Consider the following 21,122-nt stretch of genomic DNA (forward strand, 5'->3'; position numbering starts at 1 on the left):
ATTATGTAGCTGAAGGAATGTAAAGGTAGTGATTGGATTTTTATAAGTGACAGTGTGTTTAAAAATATAAAATCAGCAATAGATATTTAAAGCTTTATTTTATCTCAGCATGGTTCCCGAGATCTGCCCAAGGTGAATACCAGATAAGTTGGCATTGAGGAGTAAGGGCATGGGATGATTGGTGAGAGACAAGAGTTGACTTTAAACTGGTATCGGGGCATGGGGAGTGTGAGGGCTATTTTTTATTTTATTGATTTTTTGTTTTAGAAACTGAGTCTAAGTCCAGAATTAGCAAGGTGGGCCTTTCACATAGCTTGTCTCTGCAGTCCCTGTAGCTGCTTTTGCACTCTTTCTGGGGACAGCAACCCTAGCCTGTGTTAAAACCCGGCCCAGAATGAAAATCCAATCGTCAGGGAACTGTCTCTTCCGTCAGATTTGCAAACCCAGTACTTCCTGACTCTGTGGTTCTAACTTTGAAGTGAAAGTTCTAAGACCTTTCATAAATAAAATGCAGTTGTTTTTCGTTGCAGCCTTTTACCATATTTCTGCTGTGCTGAAGAGAGAGTTGTGGATTCATTGTTCAACTGTGTTTAGATCAGCTTACTTAGATTTCCCGATAGTCTCTTTGAACAAGAATCATTGTTTTCAACATAAACTTTTGAACTGGTGAATCATGGAACCTCAACAAGCAGACTCATGTAAGTCAACTGCAGTTCACACTTGTGACCACTGCCCTTTTGCAGTGAAAAAGCATATGTTATTGATAGTTCTGTATGATCTGTAAAGCCACTTCTAACTTATGGTCTCAACAAAAAAACAGGGTCCTCCAGTATCAAGGCTGTGAGGCCACGCAGCAGGCTAATCAGGGTCTGTACAGACAGATTACTGTGTGCGTATAGCAGATATTTCTCAAAGCTCCAAGTACTTCTGGTGCATAGAAACAAGATTCTTAATGTGGTTGAAATACACAGAGAAATGTTCCTGAAATGGATCTGGTTAGAAATAAAATAATTTGGAGTGCATCTGTCAATTTAGAAGGAGTGTCTCAGCTCCTAGCAAGCAGCTGTTGTAAAACAACAAATTGTGTTTTGAATTCCCAAATCTGGTCTATCAGTTTGAGCTTGAATGCCTGGGGAGGCATTGACAAGATTCTAAGTTTTGGGTCTCATTTGAAGCTTGTTGCCTGGAAAGGAGCTTAGACACGAGCCAATGTTTTCAAACGTGGATCCTCATACCCCAGTAGGTTCCACAAAGAAACCCTAATGATGTACAAGCTGATCTGATATCAGGAAGATTGAAAGATGTGTGTTTATGTAGCACTGTTCATGGCACATAAGAACATAAGAACATAAGAAATAGGAGCAGGAGTAGGCCATCTGGCCCTTCGAGCCTGCCCCGCCATTCAATAAGATCATGGCTGATCTGTCGTGGCTCAGTTCCACTTTCCCGCCCTCTCCCCATAACCCTTAATCCCTTCTCTTATCAAAAACCCATCAACCCGCTTCTTAAAAATATTTAGCGAGGCAGCCTCCACCACTTCAACGGGCAGAGAATTCCAGAGATTCACCACCCTTTGAGTGAAGAAGTTCCTCCTCAACTCCGTTCTGAACCGCCCCCCCTTTATCTTGAGGCTGTGCCCCCTAGTCCTACTGTCTTTTTTGAGCGGGAAGAGTCTTTCCACCTCTATCCTATCCATCCCATTCATCATCTTATACGTCTCAATGAGATCTCCCCTCATTCTTCTAAACTCTAACGAGTACAAGCCTAGTTTATTCAGCCTCTCCTCATAGCTCAACCCCCTCAACTCCGGTATCAGCCTAGTAAACCTCCTCTGCACTCCCTCCAAGGCCAAAATATCCTTGCGCAGGTGCGGCGCCCAAAACTGCACACAGTACTCCAGCTGCGGCCTCACCAATGCCCTATACAGCTGCAGCAAGACCTCCCTACTTTTATATTCAATCCCCCTCGCTATGAAGGCCAGCATCCCATTCGCCTTCCTGACCACCTGCTGCACCTGCAGGCTGGGTTTTTGCGACTCATGCACAAGGACCCCGAGGTCCCTCTGCACCGTCGCCTGCTGCAGTTTTTCGCCACGTAAGTAATAGTCCTTCCTACCATTCTTCCTACCAAAGTGGACCACCTCACACTTGCCAACATTAAATTCCATTTGCCATTTCCTGGCCCATTCGCCCAGCCTATCTAGATCCTTCTGCAGACTCTCCACACCCTCCGCACAATTTGCCTTTCCCCCAATCTTGGTGTCATCAGCAAATTTCGACACCCTACACTCGGTTCCCTCCTCCAGATCATCTATATAAATGGTAAATAGCTGAGGCCCCAGCACCGACCCCTGGGGCACCCCACTAGTCACCAACCGCCAATCCGAATAGCACCCATTGACCCCCACTCTCTGCCTCCTATTTGACAACCAATCCTCTATCCACGCTAACACCCTACCCCCAACTCCATGTCCTCTGACCTTCTGCAGTAACCTCTTGTGAGGTACCTTATCAAACGCCTTCTGAAAATCCAGAAAGACCACATCCACCGGCTCTCCTCTATCCACCGCCCTAGACACATCCTCATAGAACTCCAGTAAATTTGTCAGACACGACTTCCCTTTAATGAAACCGTGTTGCGTCTGCCCTATCAAGCAATTCCCTTCAAGATGCCTCGCAATTTCCTCCTTAATGACGGATTCTAACATTTTACCTACCACAGACGTTAAACTAACCGGCCTGTAATTCCCCGCCTTTTGCCTGGCACCCTTCTTAAACAACGGCGTAACATTAGCCGTTTTCCAATCCTCTGGCACTTCCCCGGAATCCAGCGACGTCTGGAAAATAACCACCAAGGCATCCACTATCACCTCCGCCATTTCTTTCAGAACCCTCGGATGCATTCCATCCGGTCCTGGGGACTTGTCCACAATCAGCCCCTCCAGTCTGTTGCGCACCACCTCTCTAGTAACAGTAATGTCATTAAGACCCTCCAGTCCTACCACCTTTCCATCGCTAACACCCGGCAAATTATTCACGTCCTCCTCCGTGAAGACAGAAACAAAAAAGTTATTCAAGACCTTAGCCATATCCCCATCCCCTACCACTAGGTCCCCTTTCTCATCCGCTAAGGGACCAACGTTCACCCTAGCCAGCCTCTTCCTTTTTATATATTTATAAAAACTCTTGCTATCCTTTTTTATATTAAGCGCTAGCCCAGCTTCATAGCTTCTTCTACCCTCCTTTATCAACTTTTTTGTCAATCTTTGTTGACATTTAAACCTCTCCCAATCCTCTTCTCGCCCACTGCTCTTAGCTACTCTAAATTCCTCCGCTTTTAATTTAACACTTTCCTTCACCTCCTTCGTTATCCACGGCTTATTACCTCTCTTCCTACTGTCCTTTTTAACCATCGGAATAAATTTCTGCTGAGCACCAAGAAAGATCTCCTTAAAGATCCTCCACTGCTCCTCAGCAGACCTACCTTCCAACGCGCTCCCCCAGTCCACATTCGCCAATTCTTCTCTCATCCTACCATACTCCCCTCTATTCAAACAAAGGACACGTGTCCGGGAACCCACTTTCTCCTCCTCCATCTGCAACAGAAACTCCACCATGGCACCTGACACCTCAAAGCACTTTACAGCTAATGTTGAAATGTAATCACTGTTATAATGTGGAAAACAAGGCAGCCAACTAACTCTCTCAAACAGAAATGTGACAATAACCAGATAATCTGTTTCTTTGTGATGTTGATAGAGGGTAAATATTGGCCAGGTCACTGGGGATAACTCCCTTGCTCTTTCTTGAAATGATGCCATGGGATCTTTTACGTCCACCTGAGCAGGCAGATGTGACCTCAGTCTCATCCAAAAGATGACACCTCTGACAGTGCAGCACTCCCTCAATACCCCACTGGAGGAGTCAGCCTTGATTGAGACTTAAACTTGAACGTTGTGACTTAGACGCAAGATTATCTTTGGAGCCTCTGCCATCAGATTTCTGCATTTTCCGAATTGGTTGAATTAATTATAATAATTTTGGATACTGTAAGACAATTCTTAAAAAAATGATTTGGTATTAACATCACTGTTTTCTTTCGGGCATCTGATACTGGGCTAAATGGGCTGAATGGCCTGTTCTCTGCTGAAACCCGTTCTATGCTTTAAATTTCTAACTCTTATGGAGTCCATCAGACTTCCATTTATTTTTATAATTTTTGGAGGGGGTGGTGTTCACAAGGACTATTTCAACACTTTTAGTCAATCTCACGCATAGAAAAAAGTAAACTTTATTTATTAGTCATAAGTAGGCTTGCATTAACGCTGAAATGTGAAAATCCCCTCGTCGCCACATTCCAGCACCTGTTTGGGTACACTGAGGGAGAATTTAGCATGGCCGATGCACATAACCAGTGTGTCTTTTGGACTGTGGGAGGAAATGGGAGAACCCAGAAGAAACTCATGCAGACATGGGGAGAACATGCAAACTCCACACAGACAGTGACCCAAGGCAGAATTGAACCTGGGTCCCTGGCACTGTGAGGCAGCAATGTTAACCACTGTAAGGTTGACAACCACTGTAAGCAGAGAATAAAGTAAGGTTTATGAGATTTGTTGACACAAAGAGAGGGCAAGATAGTCACAGTCGTCACCATTCCATTTTTTCCTTCCGTCACAGTAAATAATTTATCAAACTTTTTGTTGTTCATGCTTCTTCATAAACATGCCCCTTTGAAAATATTACCTTCTTTATTCATTCATGGGATGTCATTGTCACTGGCAGGGCCAGCATTTGTTACCCATCCCTCATTGCTGAGTGGCTTGCTAGACCATTTCAGAGGGCAGTTAAGAGTCAACCACATCACTGTAGGTCAAAAGTCACACATAGACCAGACATCCTTCCCTTAAGGGCATTTGTGAACCATTTGTTTTCTTTACAACGTTCAATTTATGGCATCATAAGAACATAAGAACATAAGAAATAGGAGCAGGAGTAGGCCATCTAGCCCTTCGAGCCTGCCCCGCCATTCAATAAGATCATGGCTGATCTGTCGTGGCTCAGTTCCACATTCCCGCCCTCTCCCCATAACCCTTAATCCCCTCGCTTATCAAAAACCCATCAACCCGCATCTTAAAAATATTTAGCGAGGCAGCCTCCACCACCTCAACAGGCAGAGAATTCCAGAGATTCGCCATCCTTTGAGTGAAGAAGTTCCTCCTCAACTCCGTTCTGAACCGCCCCCCCTTTATCTTGAGGCTGTGCCCCCTAGTCCTACTGTCCTTTCTGAGCGGGAAGAGTCTCTCCACCTCTACCCTATCCATCCCATTCATCATCTTATATGTCTCAATGAGATCTCCCCTCATTCTTATAAACTCTAACGAGTACAAGCCTAGTTTATTCAGCCTCTCCTCATAGCTCAACCCCCTCAACTCCGGAATCAGCCTAGTAAACCTCCTCTGCACTCCCTCCAAGGCCAAAATATCCTTGCGTAAGTACGGCGACCAAAACTGCACACAGTACTCCAGCTGCGGCCTCACCAATGCCCTATACAGCCGCAGCAAGACCTCCCTACTTTTATATTCAATCCCCCTCGCTATGAAGGCCAGCATCCCATTCGCCTTCCTGACCACCTGCTGCACCTGCAGGCTGGGTTTTTGCGACTCGTGCACAAGGACCCTGAGGTCCCTCTGCACCGTCGCCTGCTGCAGTTTTTCGCCACGTAAGTAATAATCCTTCTTACCATTATTCCTACCAAAGTGAACCACCTTGCACTTGCCAACATTAAATTCCATTTGCCATTTCCTGGCCCATTCGCCCAGCCTATCTAGATCCTTCTGCAGACTCTCCACAGCCTCTGCGCAATTTGCCGCTCCCCCAATCTTGGTGTCATCAGCAAATTTCGACACCCTACACTCGGTTCCCTCCTCCAGATCATCTATATAAATGGTAAATAGCTGAGGCCCCAGCACTGACCCCTGGGGCACTCCACTAGTCACCAACCGCCAATCTGAATAACACCCATTAACCCCCACTCTCTGCCTCCTATTTGACAACCAATCCTCTATCCACGCTAACACCCTACCCCCAACTCCATGCCCCCTTACCTTCTGCAATAACCTCTTGTGAGGTACCTTGTCAAACGCCTTCTGAAAATCAAGAAAGACCACATCCACCGGCTCTCCTCTATCTACCGCCCTAGACACATCCTCATAGAATTCCAATAAATTTGTCAGACACAACTTCCCCTTAACGAAACCGTGCTGCGTCTGCTCTATCAAGCAATTCCCCTCAAGATGCCTCGCTATTTCCTCCTTGATGACGGATTCTAACATTTTACCTACAACAGACGTTAAACTAACCGGCCTATAATTCCCTGCCTTTTGCCTGGCACCCTTCTTAAACAACGGCGTAACATTAACCGTTTTCCAATCTTCCGGCACTTCCCTGGAATCCAGCGACGTTTGGAAAATAACCACCAAGGCAGCCACTATCACCTCCGCCATTTCTTTCAGAACCCTTGGATGCATTCCATCCGGTCCTGGGGACTTGTCCACAATCAGCCCCTCCAGTCTGTCGAGCACTGCCTCTCTAGTAACAATAATGTCATTGAGACTCTCCAGTCCTACCACCTTTCCATCGCTAACACCCGGCAAATTATTCACGTCTTCCTCCGTGAAAATCGAAACAAATAAGTTATTCAAGACCTCAGCCATTTCCCCATCCCCTACCACTAAGTCCCCCCTCTCATCCTCTAAGGGTCCAACGTTCACCCTAGCCAGCCTCTTCCTTTTTATATATTTATAAAAACTCTTGCTATCCTTTTTTATATTAAGCGCTAGCCCAGCTTCATAGTTTCTCCTACCCTTCTTTATCAACTTCTTTGTCAATCTTTGTTGACATTTAAACCTCTCCCAATCCTCTTCTCGCCCACTACTCTTAGCTACTCTAAACGCCTCCGCTTTTAATTTAACACTTTCCTTCACCTCCTTCGTTATCCACGGCTTATTACCTCTCCTCCTACGGTCCTTTTTAACCATCGGAATAAATTTCTGCTGAGCACCAAGAAAGATCTCCTTAAAGATCCTCCACTGCTCCTCAGCAGACCTACCTTCCAACGCGCTCCCCCAGTCAACATTCGCCAATTCTTCTCTCATCCTACCGTACTCCCCTCTGTTCAAACAAAGGATGCGTGTCCGGGAACCCACTTTCTCCTCCTCCATCTGCACCAGAAACTCCACCATACAATGATCACTCTCCCCAAGAGGATCCTTCACCGCAAGGTCCCTAATTCTACCCGCCTCATTACATAACACCAGATCCAAGATAGCTCGCTCCCTCGTCAGCTCCAACACACACTGTTCAAGGAAACTATCCCGGCAGCATTCCAAAAACAGAGATTAGCAATTTTTTTTCTTCCCCAAATCTAAATTTATTAATTGAATGCTAATTCCATCATGCCATGTTCATAATATTAACTTGGGCCTCTGGATTATCAGTCCAGTGACATTACTGTGACGCCACTGTCATCCACGGATTACAACAGGCTGACCCTCCAACTCACCTCAATTTGGAAGACAACACCCTACTGTTTGCATTGCTTGGTATATTTGTTATCTTATTAAACAGAATACATAAAGATTCTGTGCCAAGGTACGAACTTCCAGGGGCCTAAAGCAGATTAACCTATGATGCACATTTTCAATACTTGGCTCTGTTCTCACCCTCATCAAACGCTGGAAGAATTAGGCCATGTTAATCAATGAAACCCAGAAAAAGAAAGTGTGAACTTGAAATAGAAACTAACTATGTAGAAGTGAAATCAGGAAGTACTTTTTTATACAAGCGGTAGTGAAACTCTGAAACTTCCTCAAGCTGCCCAAAGAGGCAATGGACACGTGCCTATTGAAATTTTCAGATTTGGGATTGACAGACTTTTGTTAGATTGGGGCATTTACGGATATTGGAATTATGTTGCCGATAAGCCAAAACCGAATTGCAGGAAGAACAAGTGTGACAAGATTGAGTAGACTTTTGCTGTTCCTTACTTTCCTAAGGTGTGCAAGAAGTTTGCCGATGCTTTTAATAAAGTGTAAAGCAGCAAATAAGGATGTGTAGGAGCGAGTGCACTCAAACTGCCACACACTAAACTGCTCTTCTACTTTCATCCATCATTGTTTGTTTAATAATAGGATGCAACAGCTGATAGCATCACTGCCATGTACAGCATGTCAAAATTCACTGGACACACACGTGACAATTGAAGAGCCTGAAGATGCACATGTCCATTTTTGAAAAGCTGCATTGTAGATCAGGCATTTCTCCACTGCAACTGCTCCTGTCCAAGTCCCGCAGGTTCTGTGGAAACATAGGGTAGACCTCCCTGCTCAATGAGTCTTGCTGCAAAAGAAATTATTTTGCCTCTGTCCATCAATATTTTCATGAAAACAAATATTTAGAAAAGTTACTAAGTGAGAAATGAGTGAAACTGAGCAGATAGTTTCCAAATAGGATGAAAGATGAGCTCTGCTTAGACAGGTAGCCTTTCTGTGCTTTATTGCAGGGTACCAGGGTGTGTGAGACTGGCTGGGTAGCCCAGTTTTCTCCAATCTTATCTCATATTCTTCACACTGGGATCGTAGGTACTTCACTGCAGTACCTTCAACGTTTCATGTCTGGACTGGATTTTCTGTTTGGTCTGAGGGAGCGGGGTTCGGTCTGAGGGAGCGGGGTTCAGTCTGAGGGAGCGGGGTTCGGTCTGAGGGAGCGGGGTTCGGTCTGAGGGAGCGGGGTTCAGTCTGAGGGAGCGGGGTTCGGTCTGAGGGAGCGGGGTTCGGTCTGAGGGAGCGGGGTACTGTCTGAGGGAGCGGGGTACTGTCTGAGGGAGCGGGGTACTGTCTGAGGGAGCGGGGTACTGTCTGAGGGAGCGGGGTTCAGTCTGAGGGAGCGGGGTACTGTCTGAGGGAGCGGGGTTCTGTCTGAGGGAGCGGGGTTCAGTCTGAGGGAGCGGGGTTCTGTCTGAGGGAGCGGGGTTCAGTCTGAGGGAGCGGGGTTCAGTCTGAGGGAGCGGGGTTCTGTCTGAGGGAGCGGGTTTCTGTCTGAGGGAGCGGGGTTCAGTATGAGGGAGCGGGGTTCAGTCTGAGGGAGCGGGGTTCTGTCTGAGGGAGCGGGTTTCTGTCTGAGGGAGCGGGGTTCAGTATGAGGGAGTGGGGTTCAGTCTGAGGGAGCAGGGTTCAGTATGAGGGAGCGGGGTTCGGTCTGAGGGAGCGGGGTTCGGTCTGAGGGAGCGGGGTTCAGTCTGAGGGATCCTGATGTCAGGATCAAATGTGGATCCTGATCCCACATGATGACAGGAACAGTCTTGCTGTCGCAGACTTTGGCAAACTGGCCAAGTAGCGGTTGGAGGGCATGCCCCTTATGTAATTAAAGACAGTGGATGGGCTTCTGAGGCTGGAGAGCCAATAGAAGGCTCTCCACTGGTGACACATTGGCAACCCCAAGGTGGGAGCTGCCGACAATGTTCAGAAAGAGAGGGGTGAAGGGCCAGCCCAGAATGGAGCCATCTTCTGAAGGAAATTTATTTTAATGATCTATGATTTGTCAAAGCAGCCAGACCATGAGAGTGGACGGTCAGCCAGCAGCTGCAGCTGGGGCCTGACAGCCAGAAGAGGTGTGGGAGATGGGCATTCTCTTAACTGATGAAGTTCAGCGGGGTTCTTATCTGAGGGAACAGGGCACGGTCTGAGGAGCAGGGCACGGTCTGAGGGAGCAGGATGCAGTCTGAGGAGCAGAGTTCTGCCTGAGGGAGGAGAGTATGGTCTGAGGGAGCAAGGTACAGTCTGAGGGAGCAGGGTACGGTCTGAGGGAGCGGGGTTCTGTCTGAGGGAGCGGGGTTCAGTCTGAGGGAGCGGGGTTCTGTCTGAGGGAGCGGGGTTCAGTCTGAGGGAGCGGGGTTCAGTCTGAGGGAGCAGCGTTCTGTCTGAGGGAGCGGGGTACGGTCTGAGGGAGCGGGGTACGGTCTGAGGGAGCGGGGTTCAGTCTGAGGGAGCGGGGTTCAGTCTGAGGGAGCGGGGTTCGATCTGAGGGAGCAGGGTTCTGTCTGAGGGAGCAGCGTTCTGTCTGAGGGAGCGGGGTACGGTCTGAGGGAGCGGGGTACGGTCTGAGGGGGCAGGGTACGGTCTGAGGGAGCGGGGTTCAGTCTGAGGGAGCGGGGTACGGTCTGAGGGAGCGGGGTACGGTCTGAGGGAGCGGGGTTCAGTCTGAGGGAGCGGGGTACGGTCTGAGGGAGCGGGGTACGGTCTGAGGGAGCGGGGTTCAGTCTGAGGGAGCGGGGTACGGTCTGAGCGAGCGGGGTTCAGTCTGAGGGAGCGGGGTACGGTCTGAGCGAGCGGGGTTCAGTCTGAGGGAGTGGGGTACGGTCTGAGCGAGCGGGGTTCAGTCTGAGGGAGTGGGGTACGGTCTGAGGGAGCAGGGTTAGAAACCCTACAGTGCAGAAAGAAGCCATTTGGCCCATCAAGTCTGCACCGACCACAATCCCACCCAGGCCTATCCCTATATACCCACATATTTACCCACTAATCCCTCTAACCTATGCATCGTGAGACACTAAGGGGCAACTTAGCACGGCCAATTAACCTAACCTGCACATCTTTTGACCGTGGGAGGAAACTGGAGCACCCGGAGGAAACCCAGGCAGACATGAGGACAATATGCAAACTCCACACAGACAGTGATCCAAGCCAGGAATCGAACCCAGGTCCCTGGAGCTGTGAAGCAGCAGTGCTAACCACTGTGCTACCGTGCCGCTCTGATGGTTCTGTCTGAGGGAGAAGGGTTCAGTCTGAGGGAGGAGAGTACGGTCTGACGGAGGAGGGTACGGTCTGAGGGAGCGGGGTACAGTCTGAGGGAGCGGGGTACGGTCTGAGGAAGCGGGGTACAGTCTGAGGGAGCCGTGCACTGTCTGAGGGAGCAGGGTACGGTCTGAGAGAGTGGGGTACAGACTGAGGGAGAAGGGTATGGTCTGAGGGAGCAGGGTTCAGTCTGAGGGATTGGGTACTGACTGTGACAGCAGGGTACAGTCTGGAGGTGTACTGTACAGTCTGAAGGAGCAAGCTACAGTCGGAAGGAGCAGCGTACTGTTACGATGTCAGTGGAGACCAGTAACATTTTAATTTCTTTAAAATCAAAAATCCAGGTATTTATTAAATGAATAAACCACAAGGGTCACTGATAAAACCAAAGAATTCTACTACTCAAAAATGAGGCACATAAATACTAATATCTACATCATTTTAAGTAATCAGTTACGTTAAAGATATTCAAAGTATCCTGAACATTGTCACTTTTACCATAAACTGAACTTGACACAAATTTCCTTCCACACCCATTTGACATACCCCTCAGACACCAGCAAGTGAATGATTAAGCATTGCTCTGAGGACTGTTTCAAAGATTGATAGAAAGATTGAGATTCCTTCAACATTTCATTTCCTTCTGACAAGGTTTTTCATTTGAATCTGTTCCAACTGCCCTCCCCCGGTTATAGACTTCCAATTGAACATGGCTGTCACTCGCATCTTAGGTGTGGGCCACCTACTTCTAATGTTCTTTAAACCTGTGATCTTGCCCTTTGAACCCTCTCTCTTCTTGGCTTTGCTTTCCCAGGCATCCAACTCACTGTTAGCATCTTTCAGTTATCAAGGGATTTAAATGCTTTTAGCCAGCACAATGAATTTCAGCAGAATATTCCCTCTATCAGCTTGTTCTAAACTAAACTGCTTGAAAGAGATGTTCCCTTCAATGAATTTCTTGTTTATTCTTTGATTTTTTTTAATGCTTGCCTCCAGGCAGCTAAATCAACTAATCTATTCCTGGGACAAGTATATTTTTACAAGTGAGTGCTTACAGTGACCATCTCCGCAGTGTAAAATATAGTCTCCTCCCCAGATTCTGCCCCCTCCTCCCTGCACCCCCTCCCCACTCCCTGTAACTGCAACCCAGAAGCATATGGGCCAATGTGGTATAGTGTGAGGGAGAGAGAGGTGGACGGTGTGAGGCAGAGGTGGACAGTGTGAGGGGGAGAGGGACAATGTGAGGGAGAGAGGTACAGTATGAGAGAGCAGGGTACATTGTGAGAGACAGGGGTAGAATGTGAGGGACAGGGGTAGATTGTGAGGGAATGGGCTACAGTGTGAATGTGTTTTGATTTAGAGTTAAATGTCATGGAATTAAGCGACCTCCAAAAAATTCTGTTCGGATAATTATTCACTAATCTTTTGAAAGCCATAATTGATTCTGCCTGCAGTTACTTATGTTTAGAACTGCTCATATAACCAAACTAGCCATTCTAATTATTACCAGACTGTTGAACAATGGTTCACAAAGGTACTTTTTTCACTGGTTTCATTTCCAAAAAATTGCTAATGTTTCACTTCCAACAAAACGAAACCTAAGCAAATCTCCAGTAAAACAAAACATATAGCATTCATCTAATCCTCAGCTAATCCAAGCTCTTGCATATCATCAACGATCTTATATGCACATCTCTAATTTTGAACTGTAGATAAAATAGAAGAAATGGATTCTGTGTATTTGGACTTTTGAAAGGCACCCATTAAGGTGTCAAAATATATTATAAAACTGTGTAGTGCATGACATCATGAGAATAGCCAAGGGAGAACATTTAAAAATCAAAAACAAAATATCTGAACAGCAATTTTTACTTTATTTTTTCATGGAATGTCGGGATCACTGACTTGGCCAACATTTATTGCCCATCCCTAATTTCTCTTGAGAAGGTGATGGTGAGTTGTCTTCTCAAACCATTGCGGTCCAGGTGGTACAGGCACATCCACAGTGCTGTTTGGGAGGGAAACCCACAGAATTCTGAAGGAGAATCTCAGCAGGTCTGACAGCATCTGCGGGGAGAGAGTAAAACCAATGATTTGAGTCTAGATGACTGTTCGTCAGAGCTAAGAGTAAAGAGAATCAGCAGAGATTGGTAGTATGGGACGGCGGGGGAGGGGGGGTGTGGGGGGGAAGGTGTCTTGAAAGCTTAGATGCTGAGAGATTGTTTCCACAGCTCAGGATAAGAGGCCAATCATTTAGGATTCAGATAACAGTGGGTGCTCCTGTTTCTTCCCACAGTCTAAAGATTAGGTTTGAATGGGTTAACCATGATAATGAGGTTTTAGGAATAGGGTAACAGATAGGGCGGCAGAGATGGTCTAGGTAAGATATTCCGTCAGAGAGTCAGTTCAGATTCAATGAGCCAAGTGGCTTCTTTTGCACTGTAGGGATTCTATGATTCAATGACGGAGAAATTTCTTCACTAAATGGGTTTGTGATCTTCTGGTCCCTCTGAAGTCGATCCTTCCCTGCAGAATGGACAAGCTACGCAAAAGCCCATCAACTCTCTCCATGTCCGTCTCAGGAAAACCTGTGGTGAGGGCAGGGGCAGAAAATTATAGGCCCAATCAGTGTGCCGTGTAACGCTAGTGTGCCGTGAAGAATCCACAAGTGTGCGGCAAAATAAGATTCAAAGTGATTTAATATTAAGGTAAATAAACTAAATCTAATCTTTGTTTTCAGCTCCATGGTCAGCATCTCCAAATCCCGATGAACCTCAGGCCTCTGGTGCATGAACCAGCTGGAAATGGGCTACATATGCATGGTTCTGATTGTTTTATGTTGGCAATCTGAATCGTGTGGGCGCTGGCTGGGAATGGGCCACACATCCGTGGTTCAAATTTTTTAACACTGGTCATGCACATGGGCCTAACTGATATATTAAAAAAATCAGAACTGTACATGTGGTCTTTTCACGGTCAGCGCATGCACGCTTTGCGTTACCAACATAAAACATTCTGAACCACACACATGCGATCCTTTTCTGGCTGACACAGGCACAGGAGATTCCAGGCACTTTGGGAATTAGAAATGCCAACCACAGAGCTGAAGAGAAAGGTAAAAAGCAAACCACAAGAAAGGCACAAAAGCCTGGGAGAAGCAAAGGACAACAAGTTTATTTGGTAGCAAACGCCACTAGAGCTTCAGAGCGCTGCTCCTTCGTTGGGTGAGTGGGAGTTCTGTTCATAAACAGGGCATATAAAGACATAAACTCAATTTACAGAATAATGATTGGAATGTGAGTCTTTACAGCTAATCAAATCTTAAAGGTACAGACAATGTGAGTGGAGGAAGCGTTAAGCACAGGTTAAAGAGATGTGTATTGTTTCCAGGATAGTTAGTGAGATTTTGCAAGCCCAGGCAAGTCGTGGGGGTTACAGATTGTGTGCAATGAACCCAAGATCCTGGTTGAGGCCTTCCTCATATGTGCAGAACTTGGCTATCAGTCTCTGCTCAGTGACCCTGTGCTGTCACGTGTCATGAAGGCTGCCTTGGAGAACACTGACCTGAAGATCAGAGTCGGATGCCCATGACCGCTGAAGTGTTCCCTAACAGGAAGAAAACAGTTTTGTCTGGTGATTGTCAAGCTCATTCATCTGTTGTCATAGAGTCTGCATGGTCTCCCCAATGTACCATGCCTCGGGACATCCTTTCCTGCAGTATTTATGCCCTGTGAACAGAACTCCCACTCACCTGATGAAGGAGTAGCGCTCTGAAAGTTAGTGGCATTTGTTACCAAATAAACCTGTTGGACTTTAATTTGGTGTTGTGAGACTTCTTAATGTGTTTACCCCAGCCCAACGCTGGCATCTCCACATCAGAAGCAAAGGAGTCAGGGAAAGGTTGAAACAAATCACAGGATAGAAGACAGGGAGAAGTAAAAAAAGCAAATTTCCCACAATGGGAAGAAGACATGATTAAGAAACAGAAGCCAATAAAGTAAAGGAGAAACAGGCTCCAATATTGTACTTGACATGCAAATAGTGAAAAGGGTTTTATTGTAAACTTCTTAAACTATAATTGTATTAAACGGTGGCTTGAGATGTTTTAAAGAGGTTTAAGTGATAAAAGCGTTTTGCGAGAAGGCACTTCAGTTGGAGAAAATAAGATGTGTACATCAAAATCTTTTATAGTATAAAGACGTGCCATGATGTAAAATAAGTTAGGTTCTATTGCCTTAGAGGACCTACTGAACCTGACACAATGTGGTCTCCTTTATACTCGGCAGACCAAACACAGATTGGTGACCGCCTTTGTGGAACACCTCCATCCTGTCTGCAAGTGTAATCGAGCTTCCCGTGGCCCATTATTTTCATTCTTTATCTTGCTCTCATGCTGCCAATTCGGTTCTTGGTCTACAACATTGTTCTAGTGAGGCTTGACATAAAAGCTTCAGGAAAAGAGTACCTCATCTTTTCATCGGGCACTTCATAGCGTTCCAGACTCAACATTGAGTTCAACAGTTTCAAACGGTAAAATCTGTCACCTCCATTCACCCCATGTTGTTTCCTTTTCTTTCTTTCAGTTGTTTTTTTTCAGTTAGCAGTTCTACAGGCACGCCCTTTGTTTATTTTCTTGCCCCATCTCCTTTTCCTTTGCCCTTGCATGACTAACTATTCTGACATTAAATCTCTCCTGTCTTCCACCCACACCTTGTTCAAAACTATCACATCTATAACTTTGCCTATTTCTAATAAAAGATCACAGAACTGAATCATTAACTCTGTTTCCCTCTCTACATAGATGCTACAAGTCAGTTCATTTTTTCCAGGAAGTTTATATTTTAAGGGCAAACAACAGGGTTCCTTGCTTACTGGCGGAAACTAACTGTTCTTCATGCAATCCAATTCAGTAGCCCCCAGCAATATCTGAGACAATGTCTTTTAAACAATAAGAAACCCTCTCTCGGGCCTCAGATTAACAGGAAATCATACAGAGAGGCAGCTGAGGAAGTAATGGTTATAATTATCTACACCCAAGTATGCGAGAGAAAAAGAGGGCTGATCACCAATGGCAACAGAAAATATGCAACAACAGTGGCTCAATCAATATTTGATTTGGTTATGATAATACTTCATGCTCAAACAACTTATGGCCTAGGCTCATAGATAAAATAGACATGAGCTCCAGGGATCGTTTGTACCCATAGAAATGTAACCTGATGAGTTCTTGCCTGGTGGAGGAAGTTGGGCGACTTAAAAAAATAACAATTGGTAATGAACTTTATTGCTTCAATATCACCAACAGCTGAAAGATCTGCATTACCAGTCTGTACCTGTCTGATAACTGGCATGGTGGCAGAGTGGTTAGCACTGCTGCCTCATGGTGCCAGACACCGTATTCAATTCCAGCCTTGGCCACTGTTTGTGTGAAGTTTGCACATTTCCCCCAGTGTCTACATACGTTTCCTGCAGTAAGATGCTCTTTCAGAGGGTTGGTACAGCCTCGATGGGCTGAATGACCTCCTTCTGCACTGTAGGATCCTATGGTTCTATAGGCTGAGTGGCACTGATTGTGGAACACCCTTTGTGGAGCCTTCTCTGTAGAGGGACACAGTGAAATTCTCTCTGCAAACTCACACTCACGGTGGGACCCCTGTGTAAGCACATTCGGATATTGGGACTCTCTGTGTAAAGGGACAGTGACAGTGGGCCTCTCTGTGTGAAGGGACACTGACAGTGGGTCTCTCTGTGTAAAGGGACGCTGACAGTGGGACTCTCTGTGTGAAGGAACGCTGACAGTGGGCCTCTCTGTGTAAAGGGACAGTGGCAGTGGGTCTCTCTGTGTAAAGGGACACTGTAAAAAGTCTGACAACACCAGGTTTTAGTCCAACCTATTTATTTGATAATATACTCACAAGCTTTCGAGGGGACTGCCTCTTCGTCAGGTGACGAAGAGGCTGTCCCCTCGAAAGCTTGTGAGTATATTATCAAATAAATAGGTTGGACTAAAACCTGGTGTTGTCAGACTTTTTACTGTGTTTACGCCAGTCCAACGCCGGCATACCCACATCATAAAGGGACACTGACAGTGGGACTCTCTGTGTAAAGGGACACTGATAGTGGGCCTCTCTGTGTGAAGGGACAGTGACAGTGGGCCTCTCTGTGTAAAGTCCCCATGGAACAGCCATGGGGACCAAATTTGCACCTCAATATGCCAACATCTTCATGCACAGGTTCGAACAAGACTTCTTCCCTGCACAGAATCTTCAACCGATGCTGTACACTAGATACATCGATGACATTTTCTTCCTTTGGCCTCATGGTGAACAATCACTGAAACAACTATATGATGATATCAACAAATTCCACCCCACCATCAGACTCACCATGGATATTCCCCAGAATCAGTTGCATCCTTGGACACATGCATCTCCATTAAGGACGGTCACCTCAGCACCTCACTGTACCGCAAGCCCACAGACAATCTCACAATGCTCCACTTCTCCAGTTTCCACCCTAAACATGTTAAAGAAGCCATTCCCTATGGACAAGCCCTCCGTATACACAGGATTTGAGGAGGATCGTGACAGACACCTCCAGACCCTGAAAGATGCCCTCATAAGAACAGGATATGGTGCTCGACTCATAGATCGGCAGTTCCGATGCACCACAGCAAAAAACCGCACCGATCTCCTCAGAAGGCAAACACAGGACACAGTGGACAGAGTACCCTTCGTCGTCCAGTACTTCCCCGGAGCGGAGAAGCTATGACATCTTCTCCGGAGTCTTCAACATATCATTGATGAAGACGAACATCTCGCCAGGGCTATCCCCACACCCCCACTTCTTGCTTTCAGACAACCACACAACCTCAAACAGACCATTGTTTGCAGCAAACTACCCAGCCTTCAGGAGAACAGTGACCACAATACCACACAACCCTGTCACAGCAACCTCTGCAAGACATGCCGGATCATCGACATGGATACCATCATCACACGTGAGAATACCATCCACCAGGTACATGGTAAATACTCTTGCAACTCGGCCAACATTGTCTACCTGATACGTTGCAAGAAAGGGTGTCCCGAAGCATGGTACATTGGGGAGACCATGCAGACGCTACAACAACGGATGAATGAACATTGCTCGACAGTCACCAGGCAAGACTGTTCCCTTCCTGTTGGCGAACACTTCAGTGGTCACGGGCATTCAGCCTCTGACCTTCGGGTAAGCATTCTCCAAGGCGGCCTTCATGACACACGACAGCGCAGTCGCTGAACAGAGACTGATAGCCAAGTTCCGCACACATGAGGACGGTCTCAACAGGGATCTTGGGTTCATGTCGCACTATCTGTAACCCCCGTGACTTGCCTGGGTTTGCAAAACCTCACTTACTGTACTGTCTGGAGACAATACACATCTCTTTAAACTGTGATCAGTGCTCCTTCCACTCACATTATCAGCCACTTCAGGTCTTGAACAGCAGGTTAGGTGTAAGGATTCGCATTCTAATCAGTAATCTCTAAACTGTCAGCGCTTTATATGCTCTGTCTGAGGCCAGAACTCTCCATTCACCTGATGAAGGGACTAACCCCGAAAGCTTGTGAGTATATTATCAAATAAATAGGTTGGACTAAAACCTGGTGTTGTCAGACTTTTTACTGTGTTTACGCCAGTCCAACGCCGGCATACCCACATCATAAAGGGACACTGACAGTGGGCCTCTCTGTGTAAAGGGACACTGACAGTGGGCCTCTCTGTGTAAAGGGACGCTGACAGTGGGCCTCTCTATGTAAAGGGACACTGACAGTGGGCCTCTCTGTGTAAAGGGACACTGACAGTGGGCCTCTCTGTGTAAAGGGACGCTGACAGTGGGCCTCTCTGTGTAAAGGGACACTGACAGTGGGCCTCTCTGTGTAAAGGGACACTGACAGTGGGCCTCTCTGTGTAAAGGAACGCTGACAGTGGGCCTCTCTGTGTAAAGGAACGCTGACAGTGGGCCTCTCTGTGTAAAGGGACACGGACAGTGGGCCTCTCTGTGTAAAGGGACACTGACAGTGGGCCTCTCTGTGTAAAGGGACAGTGACAGTGGGCCTCTCTGTGTAAAGGAACGCTGACAGTGGGTCTCTCTGTGTAAAGGGACACTGACAGTGGGACTCTCTGTGTAAAGGAACACGGACAGTGGGCCTCTCTGTGTAAAGGAACGCTGACAGTGGGCCTCTCTGTGTAAAGGAACGCTGACAGTGGGCCTCTCTGTGTAAAGGGACACTGACAGTGGGCCTCTCTGTGTAAAGGAACGCTGACAGTGGGCCTCTCTGTGTAAAGGAACGCTGACAGTGGGCCTCTCTGTGTAAAGGGACACGGACAGTGGGCCTCTCTGTGTAAAGGGACACTGACAGTGGGCCTCTCTGTGTAAAGGGACAGTGACAGTGGGCCTCTCTGTGTAAAGGAACGCTGACAGTGGGCCTCTCTGTGTAAAGGGACAGTGACAGTGGGCCTCTCTGTGTAAAGGAACGCTGACAGTGGGTCTCTCTGTGTAAAGGGACACTGACAGTGGGACTCTCTGTGTAAAGGAACACGGACAGTGGGCCTCTCTGTGTAAAGGAACGCTGACAGTGGGCCTCTCTGTGTAAAGGAACGCTGACAGTGGGCCTCTCTGTGTAAAGGGACACTGACAGTGGGCCTCTCTGTGTAAAGGAACGCTGACAGTGGGCCTCTCTGTGTAAAGGAACGCTGACAGTGGGCCTCTCTGTGTAAAGGGACACGGACAGTGGGCCTCTCTGTGTAAAGGGACACTGACAGTGGGCCTCTCTGTGTAAAGGGACAGTGACAGTGGGCCTCTCTGTGTAAAGGAACGCTGACAGTGGGTCTCTTTGTGTAAAGGGACACTGACAGTGGGACTCTCTGTGTAAAGGAACACGGACAGTGGGCCTCTCTGTGTAAAGGAACGCTGACAGTGGGCCTCTCTGTGTAAAGGAACGCTGACAGTGGGCCTCTCTGTGTAAAGGGACGCTGACAGTGGGACTCTCTGTGTAAAGGGACAGTGACAGTGGGCCTCTCTGTGTAAAGGAACGCTGACAGTGGGTCTCTCTGTGTAAAGGAACGCTGACAGTGGGCCTCTCTGTGTAAAGGGACAGTGACAGTGGGCCTCTCTGTGTAAAGGGACGCTGACAGTGGGTCTCTCTGTGTAAAGGGACACTGACAGTGGGCCTCTCTGTGTAAAGGGACGCTGACAGTAGGCCTCTCTGTGTAAAGGGACACTGACAGTGGGTCTCTCTGTGTAAAGGGACACGGACAGTGGGCCTCTCTGTGTGAAGGGACGCTGTGGGTATGCCGGCGTTGGACTGGCGTAAACACAGTAAAAAGTCTGACAACACCAGGTTTTAGTCCAACCTATTTATTTGATAATATACTCGCAAGCTTTCGGGTTAGCCCTGAGAGGCCCACTGTCAGCGTCCCTTCACACAGAGAGACCCACTGTCACTGTCCCTTTACACAGAGAGGCCCACTGTCACTGTCCCTTTACACAGAGAGACCCACTGTCACTGTCCCTTTACACAGAGAGGCCCACTGTCACTGTCCCTTTACACAGAGAGGCCCACTGTCAGCGTCCCTTTACACAGAGAGGCCCACTGTCAGTGTCCCTTTACACAGAGAGGCCCACTGTCCGTGTTCCTTTACACAGAGAGACCCACTGTCACTGTCCCTTTACACAGAGAGGCCCACTGTCCGTGTTCCTTTACACAGAGAGACCCACTGTCACTGTCCCTTTACACAGAGAGGCCCACTGTCCGTGTTCCTTTACACAGAGAGGCCCACTGTCAGTGTCCCTTTACACAGAGAGGCCCACTGTCAGCGTCCCTTTACACAGAGAGACCCACTGTCAGTGTCCCTTTACACAGAGAGGCCCACTGTCAGTGTCCCTTTACACAGAGAGGCCCACTGTCAGTGTCCCTTTACACAGAGAGACCCACTGTCAGCGTCCCTTCACACAGAGAGGCCCACTGTCAGTGTCCCTTTACACAGAGAGACCCACTGTCAGCGTCCCTTTACACAGAGAGGCCCACTGTCCGTGTTCCTTTACACAGAGAGGCCCACTGTCAGTGTCCCTTTACACAGAGAGGCCCACTGTCAGTGTCCCTTTACACAGAGAGACCCACTGTCAGCGTCCCTTTACACAGAGAGACCCACTGTCAGTGTCCCTTTACACAGAGAGGCCCACTGTCACTGTCCCTTTACACAGAGAGGCCCACTGTCAGCATCCCTTCAC

At 47.4% G+C, this 21,122-nt stretch overlaps 1 protein-coding gene across 1 annotated transcript in view; it reads left to right on the top strand.

Annotated features, from left to right (window-relative positions):
- Positions 1–522: 522 nt before the first annotated feature.
- LOC145339616 (protein SSUH2 homolog) overlaps positions 523–21,122 on the top strand; it is a 60,099-nt gene continuing 39,499 nt past the window's right edge. Inside the window, exon 1 of the mRNA XM_080184118.1 lies at positions 523–698. Within this exon, the coding sequence (XP_080040244.1) occupies positions 674–698 (25 nt within the window). The 5' untranslated portion in view covers positions 523–673. The remainder of the gene's footprint in view (positions 699–21,122) is intronic.

The sequence above is a fragment of the Carcharhinus amblyrhynchos genome, chromosome 3 (assembly GCF_965287045.1).
Source record: "Carcharhinus amblyrhynchos chromosome 3, sCarAmb.v2.hapA, whole genome shotgun sequence".
Taxonomy (NCBI): Eukaryota; Metazoa; Chordata; class Chondrichthyes; order Carcharhiniformes; family Carcharhinidae; genus Carcharhinus; species Carcharhinus amblyrhynchos.